The sequence below is a fragment of the Pagrus major genome, chromosome 10, assembly GCF_040436345.1.
Source record: "Pagrus major chromosome 10, Pma_NU_1.0".
NCBI classification, from domain to species: Eukaryota; Metazoa; Chordata; class Actinopteri; order Spariformes; family Sparidae; genus Pagrus; species Pagrus major.
In genome coordinates, this window is record NC_133224.1 from 13,900,236 (window position 1) to 13,911,202 (window position 10,967).

At 41.3% G+C, this 10,967-nt stretch overlaps 1 protein-coding gene across 1 annotated transcript in view; it reads right to left on the bottom strand.

Moving 5' to 3' along the window:
• The window catches only part of adam19a (ADAM metallopeptidase domain 19a), a 197,598-nt gene continuing 186,631 nt past the window's right edge, over positions 1-10,967 (bottom strand). Inside the window, exons 20-23 of the mRNA XM_073474423.1 lie at positions 9,124-9,223; positions 6,959-7,210; positions 4,718-4,917; positions 1-857 (exon numbers count right to left, since the gene is read on the bottom strand). Coding sequence (XP_073330524.1) covers positions 806-857; positions 4,718-4,917; positions 6,959-7,210; positions 9,124-9,223 — 604 coding nt within the window. The 3' untranslated portion in view covers positions 1-805. The remainder of the gene's footprint in view (positions 858-4,717; positions 4,918-6,958; positions 7,211-9,123; positions 9,224-10,967) is intronic.

The window sequence follows — 10,967 nt, forward strand, 5'->3', positions numbered from 1 at the left end:
TAATAGTTTTGTAAAAATATTTTATGTAACAATTCAAAAGTCATAACACACAGCAAAAGACATTCAAATCAACATGAGCGACTGGGGTGTGTCCTGCAAGCCCCAAGCGTTCATCAAATCCTCCACCATGTAAACAGTGTTGAAAAGAAGCTGCTGTGTGGTTGGCTCTCTTTCCTCCTGATAGGCCTATGTATCTCCAGATTTGTATTTTAGACATTCCTCATACAATACAATAAATTATAAAACCTAAAAAGATAGAGGAGTTGACTTGTGGTAAACTAAACATGACATAAGACGGTTTTTAAGCGCTCTGGACACACCCCAGGTATGAAGAGACCTCTTTGGCACATAACACAAATCATAAAACGTGACATTAAACAAACTGTAAACAAAACAACGGTCATTACAAAATGCATTTTTCATACATAGACAGCATTAACAGATTAAAAAAACAAACAATAATCCTAAAAAATTGATTTGGCAAATGTGACCGCCCCCCAGCGATAACACTTGTCTCAGTCTGCAAGGCCTCCGTGCAAAACCGCGTCGTCGTGGTTAATGTTAGCGCGCTGGGAGGAGGAGGGCGGAAAGGGTCATAATTGAGGGGAGAGGAGGGAAAAGGTTTCATTTTTTGAAGTCTGAACCGGTATGAGACCTGTTTGTTCTTCCGTGACTCTGGTTTTAACTTTGTGTTTGTCCTCCTCTGGTATGTGCGACAGCTCTGTGGTTTACCAGCCAAAGTCTCTTTAGTGCAAATAAGCTGTCAGCTGCTGCCTCCTCGGAGGGCGGAGGGGGCAGGAGAAGGTCATTTTCGTGGTGGAGGAGAGGCTGTGTTTGGTTTGGCACCTGGGACCGGTCTGAAAGGAGAAGGGAAAAAAGAAGAGATTCTAGTTTGATCTTAAACTCATACAGCATACTGACTTGCTGATATTTTAGAATAAAGCTGGTGATATCTATAACAAAATTACAAGATACTAAATGAAGATGGTGAACATGGGACGCAGTGTAAAACATAAATAAATGAGAATAAAACAGTGGATGTGAAGGGGTATCCTCGAGAGGCCCGGTCAGTCATAAGGATGGAGGCGAGGTTCACCACTTTGTCAAACACATGATCGTATAAAGGAGATTACTACATGCAGAGAGACTGACAGCGGGGGGAACGCCAGGTCAGTTGTCCCTGGCCCTGAGTCATAGCAGAGCCCAAACGGGCCTTAAAATAATTTCTAACCATTAAATAATCTGCTGGAGGGACCTTTGGAGATCACCTTGTGCCCTGACTACACGGGCTGAGGAACACTTTGTAAAACTGTTAAATTGTAAAGAGAAAATTGAAAATGGCAATAGGGAAAAGACATCAGGGACACATAAGTGAAACATCACATTTGAGGATCAAAATGGGGAACAGTAAAGCTTTATTGTCAACACTTAAAAGCTTCAACAGAAAAAATGACATTAATTATGTTTCCTATTTGCATTACAAGTCTTTCATCAGAAGAGCTCTGCAATCTTTGTGATTGTAAGTTATTTACGTCATTTTAAGTAACTCACATTCAGCATTTACAATCTAACATTTATTTGTTTGTGATTTAACTTTAAACTTAAAAATGTTAATACTCTTAATGACAAGCCAGTGACAGTGTAATGAGTTCAGAAAGTACTGACAGACAGAGGAAATACAGAATAATGTAAGCATTAAAAGCAGGTATGTATGTTTTTATGAGATGACATACAAGTACGCCTGCATGTATGAATATTTTTATTCCAGGAAACAGAACATGATGTGACTGCTGTTTCACAGAATGACAACTAGGGTCCACCTAATTGGGATATGTCCACAGTGAACAGGGCCGGATTAGGTGTAGGGACAGATGCCTGGATGATGACATCAGTGTTGAGGGGTGGGGGGTGCTACTATGTGTTTTTGAATTTGAGGTAGTGTGTCCCCTCAGAGTTGCTGTAAGGCTGGAGTTGCTCATTAGCACACCACTGTAGTTGGCTGGCTGTATGGAGGAAGCTAAGCTACACAAACAACAACAGCACGATTGATAGAAACACACCAACAGCAGCCCGCAGGAAAGAAAAACCACTGCCACTAATGTAACCAAGCATCTATGGTTCACCTAACTGGGCACAGAGACGTGACGTTAGCGTGCTGAGCAGCAACAAACTTGTTCATTTCCTCTCCCACATGTCACAAACACCAACAACTCCTGCCTTACAGGCAACTCCGAGGGGACACACTCATTTTTCTGTGCTCTCTGGTGAGGACCTTTTAAATCACGGTGTTAAAGGTAAAGGGCTCAGGAGTTGAACACTGTCAGCCATTGGTGGTGGACGGTAGCATCGTCTATTGGGCCGACTCTAACGAGAATAAAATCATGCAGAAATTTCTCGGCATAAAACTGATCACAAGAACATTTTTTATTAGCACAGAGATATTGATTCTGAACCTGTTCTATTGCTTCCCATGCTCAGTTATACCCTACATTGAAAATAAAAATACAGGTTTTGCTGGGGATTTGTAAAGTCTGATTCAGGCTGCTTCTGCTCTGTCTCTCATAAAGTCTTTGAACCACACCAGCAGCTGGTGCTAAGTGTGAAATCTGACATGGGATCAGATCTGGTTACTGACAGACAAGAACCAGATGTAGAGACATTTTGATCCATCTGCAACTTTAGAGGAACATAGGAACCATAAAAACCTGAAGAACAATCACCCTAAGGTTTCCCTGCCTGACTTTTACTACATTTACAGACAAATTGTGTGGCACTAAAGCACAACTCTGCATCTGAAGACAGTGAGTACAAGCCTTCAGACTGGGCATCAAAAAATAATAAAAAATGAAAATTGATTGCTGATGAGGACCTGAGTCAATGCTTTGCACGGTTTGTAAACTTGGAGCGTTGCTGTGCCCACACCGACCCTGAACAGAAAACAACAGTGTGAGGCAGTATTTCTCACAAATAAAGCCTTTATATGTGGCTCATAAAAGGCCTTTCAAACAGGGCTGGAATTCTTGGATATGGAAAAAAAAACACAGGCAATAGCTGCTTTATGAACAAGATGCTTTTCATTATCTGTTACATAGCATCGACAAAAGGGACATAATCTCCGAGGTCAAATTAGACTGAGCAGTAACAAACAATGTTGAGTGATGCTTCAACAGCTGAAGATTCATGACGTAGTATGCACAGGGCTGGGAAGGATGTTATTGAAGAGAACAACCTTGAGGAGGTGGAGGAGATAATGCTGCTGCCTTACTCTTCTGTGTGTGTGTGTGTGTGTGTGTGTGTGTGTGTGTGTGTGTGTGTGTGTGTGTGTGTGTGTGTGTGTGTGTGTGTGGTAAGGAGGATCCACTAAAAGGAAAACTGAATGCTACTGACAAACAAAATAGCATGTTTGTAGGTCTTTCAAAAGTGTGTTTTAGAACAGGATTCACATCACAACAGTAAATCAGTTCTTCCAGCGGACAGACTGCTGCAGGAATGAGGCCTTGAACCCAGCAATAAATGACCTGATCTTTGCACTTGTGGTTCCCCCCCCGCTTGATCTTTGGACAGAAGAGACGCTTTTCTTCTGGAGTTTGTTAATTTAGTTTGGAGTCCTGACTGAACACTGGACTTTAGACAGAAACACAAACAGCATGATGCCGTGTAGACTTGATTCTAGACATTAATCACTGTGAACCTTTCAATTTAGGACCAATAGTTAAGTCATTAAACCGGCACCATGTTATCATGCGCACCAACAGTCCCAAACCACACTTCACTGGGCCTGACAAGGTTATTACTAACCTCCGGCTTCATCACTTTGAATGTGCATGCACCCCTGGGATATTTTATAGGACTTTATAAATGTTTAGTGGAGGAGTGCAGCAGGGCATCTCCTCCTTACTTAAAGTGATAGTTGGGGTCATTTGATGTGGGGTTGTACAAGCTACTTATCCCTTGTCAGTGTATTACCTGCAGTAGATGACCGTCAGTGGCTTTACTGTAAGTTTTTGAGCAACATATTAAAGGTCAAGGGTGAAGGACTTAGTGTCATCTAGCAGCGTTGTTACAGACTGCAACCAGCTGAATACCTCAGTGCCAGAGTTTGGTTTGGCAGTGCAACATGGTGGACTTTGTAGGGGAAAATTGCAGCAGTGTTTTTCGCTGTGTCAGCATTACTAGAAATGCAACTGTAGCAAGTAATTCACTTTCACTATGCTCATTCTTATTTTAAGGTGCTACAAATGACAGTATATCCAGCTATAAAAAAGCTTGAGAAGTTGGCAGTTAGAACTGAAGTACAGAGAGTTGTTGCAACAAAGCTGCTACAAGCTGCAAATCATCTCATTCCAAATCTTTGGTCTAAACAGGGCACAAGGTAATAAAAACAAAACGCTTCTCAGTTTCAGGTGATAATACACAGATGAAAACATAATCATGAATATTATATTTAATTTCAGTCCCTCAACTCCCTAAATCTTACACACTGGACCTGTACAAGAGGTGCATGTCTGAGAGGGGATCATGTTAGTGCAGCTTAACCTGCTAATGTTAATAGCTGTACAGAGCTTTTGAGTTGTTGTTAAACTGTTAACCTTATATAGTTACATACAATGAAATGACGTGATTGTCCTGTCACCTTTTCACCTCTTGCTCTGTGATACTAGTGACACATGTTTGAGCAGGAGAAGTTTAACTGCACCATGTCTGTGTGTGTGCCCACCTGAGAACTCTGAGAGGGGGGATGGCTGAGACTTTGCCCACGGGTTTGGGTCCCACTGCTGGGGGCATCATGACCAGCAGACCCGGGGAGGGCTTGGTCCGGGCCGGACTCACTGTGGGGGAGGCTCCTCTGGCTGGGCTGAGGGGGAGAGGCCTCTGAGGGGGGAAGGGAGATGGTCTGGGCTGCAGCTCAGACACTAACTAAAAGAGAACAAAGAGAAATATTGATTATTGACCTGTCGATTAGTCAACATTGAGATGCAACTGGACACCAGGACATAGCAAACAGATTAAGTATCAGCATGGTAATCAAGTAATCAAGAATTATGACACATTTGCACTTATATTGCCAAATGCTGTAGAATATACAGAGAAAAAGCAAAAAGAGAAACAAGACTGCATTATGAAAACAGAGAAGAAGGACGTCGTTCTAAGTGGAACCACCGCCAATCTGGAACACAACACTAAATCCCTCCCTACCCAGTAAAGAGGAGAACTCCATTCCAATTTCCGAACTGGACTGAATCCAGTACAGATCCAGTCTCTGGAATCTGTTCAGCTAGCTGATAAGAGGAACTTCTGTCCCACTTCACACAGGTAGGAGATTAAATGTAGCACTACAGCACAGCTCTGAGATCACATCACAAAGTAAACACATAAAATAGTGGATATTTGACACAAACAAAAAATAGCAATATGACTTGATCTAATTTAAAGGCATTTTACACTTCACAGAGAAGCACTGATGAGAGCAGTTTTGGTGGATAAGTCAATAAGAAAGCAATCTGATAACAAACATGCTGCAGTTTTATTTATTATTTCTTCAGGGTTCAGAGGAAATCTCTACAATTCATCTACAAAGTACTGTGACCGGAAAGTCCAACCGTTTTCTCATCAGCTCTGTTTATTTGGCAATTGCACTCAATTACATTTCTACATTAAGCAGCAGTCAAGAGCAATGTGAAGTTCCCTTAGAGCTGGGGTTTTCAGTCTGAATTAGCTATTAGCAGGTTCTGATTGCAATGTACCCATAGATGTACAGACACCTGTCACTAAATCACTTCAATACTGAAGAAAGGTTCTGCAGTAATAAGGAGCATATTTTTTCTGAGATTTGTAAAAATATGTGTATCATATTTGTGTGTTCAGAATTGACTGAGTAATGACTCTGAGAAGGATACATGTGCGACTGATGACTGATGAACCACACATTTGAACATTTACCAAACAAAAAAGCTTAGCTTGAACTATACAATCCAGGCATCTGTAAATGTGGAGGCACCTTTCTGATCAAATCCCTCATTAGGCTGATTCCTCGTCACACCTGTGCATACAGCATGGACAGACCAAACCCAATATGACCTGAACTCTCAGGATGTTATACAGATGTTGGTTCCATGTTAGGACTGAGCTCTACTGTAGGTAAAAAGCTTTGTTTTTACGCTAACCCTCAACCAGAAACCACTGCAGCAAAGGACCTAAAATTGTTAGCGTTGACTACTCAATAAATAGAAGAACCTGGCAGCTCTAGAAACACAATGTTTCACCTTGGCTATCCAACAAAATCTGTTTCAGAGTAAATATGGGGTGAAACAAATACAGTGGCAGGAGTCCTATTTATATGTGGTTCAGAAATTTGGCATCAAACCTCCATTTGGACTGGATTTCTTTCTATCAGGGGAGTGACTTTAACATTATCAGAGCTGGTCAGCAGGTTTAATCCCATTTGGAGTGCATATGTGTTTTTTTTCCTTTCTTACCCCAGTTAAAATTACAGTCACAAAAGTTTTCTGTTATTCTGTGGAGTTGCTCGGTCCTCCTTTCATTGTTTCATTGTTTTTAATTAATTTTTGTATGAATGTGGAGGAAGTCAAAAAATGCCTTTTCTATTCTAAAAGGGGGAAAGTTTAATTAATTTCATAACTGTCTGGTTGCCTAACAGCTTGGGTTGATGCCAGGCTGGCAACCAAAATTATGGAAATAAGATTGAGTTTTTACATTTTTAAATGGAGATGCCTAAACAGTAGTAGAACTATTCCCCCTACACTTACTATCAAAAGACAGCTGTACCTCTCTTAATGTGAAAAGAAGTTTATGTCATTTGTAGTCCCCTGTCTGGATGTTGATCCACATTCCTCAGGTCCATTCTGGTTTTACATTATGTTGCATGACTTTTACGTTATAGTTTTAAAATGAAACTATATTCAATTACAGTTAAGAAGTGGGTTAAAAAGGACATTACCAGTGGTGATCGTGTGGGGTTGAGAGGCAGAGGTTTCTTGGGAGGGCTGAGTCTCTGTGGGGTCTGGGGGGATTTGGGTGGGGCTGCTGGGGGCTTCCCAGCTGGCAGAGGTGGGCGTACCACCTTGAGGTCCCGGGGACCACCCTTGGGACTTGGAGCGGGTCTCAGAGGTCGTACAATGTTGACTGGCTGGGTACCATTGGGTGCAGGGCCTGGTCTGAGAGGCAGGACCTCTTTGCTGGTGTGAGGAAGCTAGGATCAGAGCAAAGACAAAATTAAGCAAAAGAAAAATGGCTTAAAAAAAGACATCAAACCAATTTCCAACACACAGTCTCGATCACAATCTGAGGACAGCTAGGTTCCAGTGTGATTTTAGCGTGATGCATGATGATGAAACTGTTCTGGTGAAAGCAGTAAATAACCTTAAGAATCGCAATTTATAAAAAAATGTATTCTTATTTTTGGCCTCTGATTCTGTGTGATCACAGCATTTAAATTCATAGGTTGCTGAATAAGTTCTAGGCCTGTTTCAGTGTTACCTATCAAATTGCAATTTTTTTTTTCAGTTTAAGGTTTTCACATCACAAAGAATATTTCATATGGAATGCATCAGGCTCTTTCCTGGGTCCATTGCTTTTTAGTCTACATATGTACAAGGTAATAGGGGTCATCATCAATATCTGCAGTACTGATTTTCATTGCTTTGCAGATGACACCCAATGTACCTATGAAGTCGTTGATCCTGATGACCTCAGTGCACTTTACTCCCTCAATTTTTTTTATTTCAACTGAAACAGGGCAAAGCAGAGTTCATGATTACTGTTCCAAATCAGCATAAAGAAAAATGGTGCCTACATGACACGCAGCAAAGGCTGGGACTCGAACCCAGGACCACATCAGATTCTGCTCTGATCTGTTTACTAACAGGAGGAGAGCTCAGAGATTACTTTTTAACTTTTGGGATTACAAAGTAGATTAATCTTCACTGAAATGTACTTTAGTTCATCAACGTAACGTTACAGAGAGGAGAGGGGGAAAAGAAGAGAGAGAACCAGAGTCTCTGCTGAGTGCTGAGTTTAGTCAGAGGCTGACCTAAATTCAAACACACAGACACACATCCTTGGTGTGTAACGTTGTTTGCTAGTTAACGTAGTAACATAGCTAAAGTAATATGGCTATTTGGTGCAAACAAAAACGGAGACAAAACTTCACTTCCCTGGAGGAAAACACACCATTTAATAACCACCACTGCTGCTGATGATAAACAAGGTAAGTGGCTCAGGCACAAATGTTCATGGACAAGGTCATTTGTGATGTTTTACCCATGTTAAGTTTAGTCTTTTTCTCCAACGTCCTTCCTCACTCTCTGACTGTTGGAGTCTTAGAACCTCCATCAGGCGGATGTGCAGGCAAACAAATGAAATGTTCCATTACCTTTAGTAAACGTGGATTTCTGTGGTTTTGCACATTGTTGGAAAAAATTGTGATAATGTAAGTACACAAACTAACAAACTATATGACAAAGGTCTAGTCATTTTAGACATTAAATGCAGAAATCTTACATATTCTGTCTTATATAAATAATACCTGAAGTTGTTTTTTACTTTACCATCCCTTTTTTAGCAATGAAGATTACGTTTTCAGAGGCTTTGAGAAGTTTTCTTCAACAATTACTAGACACAGACTTTGTGTAAAGCGAGTTGCTTTCCCTTAATTCCTCATAATAGCTTTTTCACTTGTATTAGTCAGGACACCAATCCTTGCCATTTGTCTCATGTGTCCATCCTTATCCTTCTTGTTTGTGTCTCCCTTCCTGCTCAATTTGTATCTCTTTCCTTGCCAATGACAAATGTACCCTGACCCTGAGCTGCCAACACATCCAATTAATAAAATGCCATAAAAACAAGGAAATAACGACATGATGAAATGATGCTGAAGGCACAGTGAACTATTGGAGAGGAGTTGTTGCGGACGTGGGAGGAGGCAGACTCTAAGTGGTCACACAATATAACAAGCTGCTGTAAAATGAGGCCATTTCATATGAAGGTCAACCTCATGGAAGCTCCATTATTCACAAAAACACAGCAAGAGAAACATCCACTCGCCCTCCTCCCATTCCCTCCCTCCCTTTTTTTCTTTCTTCAACACACACACATTCCACTCACCCCCTTGTGGCCGCTAGCTTTGTTTATTGGTCCAACCACCTTGAGGTGAAAGGCAGGATTCAGATGGCCGTTCTTCCCTTTCTCTACTGATGCCTCCAACCTGAGCAGAGAAATGAGGAAAGGCAAAGAATAAACCAGAGTCTGATGCCTGAAGGCTGTCCTGCTTCATCACTCTTCTAAAACTGTCATTGATTTTAGGGCCCCAGGTGGGAAAAGAGACAGAGGAGAAGTCAACATGAAGTTTCTCATCCAGCATGATGTGAGAGGAAATGAGGAGGTGAGGGATAAAGCTGAAAACACAACACTGACATATTATCACCTCATACATAAAGTTGATACATTAACAAACGGTTGCCCATTTACACAACCAGCACACACAGAGAAACATTAGCATGTTATCTTTTAAATGCTCCACTTTGTTCACCAGCTGCTGACCTACACTGGGTTTATCAGAGCTTTCTCATTGAAACAGCTGCCTGCTGGTGCGAGGAACAAGGGTGATGAAAGCAGTGAGCATGAACCCAGTCAGTCAAGGTTTTAGTTTACTTTCATCGACCTCTGACCGGTTTTTACCATAAATCCAAAACACTGAGCTAAAAGATGCCGAAACACTCTGTAGAGCTGAGCAGAGCTGCAGAGTTGATGATAAGTCCCTTCTGTTTGGTCGCTATGAACAACAGTGTTTCGGCATCTTTTAGCTCAGTGTTTTGGATTTATGGTAAAAACCGGTCAGAGGTCGATGAAAGTAAACTAAAACCTATAACATCTTTTTTTCATATAAAAATTGGGGATGGATGATTATCGGCGAGGCTGATTGTCTGGGCCAATATTCATCATGTTTCTTATTATCTGTATCAGTGTTTTTTGTGTCTGACTGCAGATGAAATACATTTAAAATGTGCTGCTTTGGTTCTGAAGCAGCATTCTTTCTCTGTCTATGGTCTTACTCAGTGTACCGCCCATAACACTACCTGATTGGTTACATGTCACAAATAATAGCCTATCAACACTGAACAATCTGAATCTGCAAAGTAAATAGTTACTAAGGTTATCAAATGTAAAGTACCTTAAAAATGGTACTTAAATACAATACAATACTTAAATACAACTACTACTGTAGTTACTTACAATCCATCACTGTTTATTCTAAATGTTGACACTTAGGATTTTTATTTTTACAGCAAATGTATATCAGTTCCAATATCAGCTATTAGTCTCCTTGATTGGTATTAGCCCTTAAAACACCATATCGGTTGATCCCTAATAAACCTTTTCTGTAGTGCAGATTTAAAAGTCATCATGTTACCTCTCAGATGCTATGTACACCAATCAGCCACAACATTAAAACCACTGACAGGTGAAGTGAACATTGATCATCTCGCTACAGTGCAATGCTCTGCTAAGAAACCTTGGGTCCTGGCATTCATGTGGATGCCACTTGACACAAACCACCCAAACACTGCTGCAGACCCCACCATGGCAACATCACTCCCCAATGATAGTGGCCCCCCAGCAGGACAATGGGCCCTGAGACACTATAAAACTGCTCAGGAATGGCAGAACATGACAAAAGAACTCAAGGCGTCGACCTGGCCAAACTCCGCAGATCCCAATCTGACTGAACATCTGTGAAAAGTGCCAGAACAAGTCTGATCCAGGGAGGCCCCACCTCACAACGCACAGGACACCTGCAGAGGTCCCGTGTCTAATGCTGCATTCCATTGAACTTGGAAAAGTCAAAAACTCAAGATGGGCAGTAGTTGTAGTTGCCGTTTTCATTTCCACTCAGTTGATTCATGCTTGATAGAAGACTTTGCGACCATGTGGTACTAGCCTACTCCTCC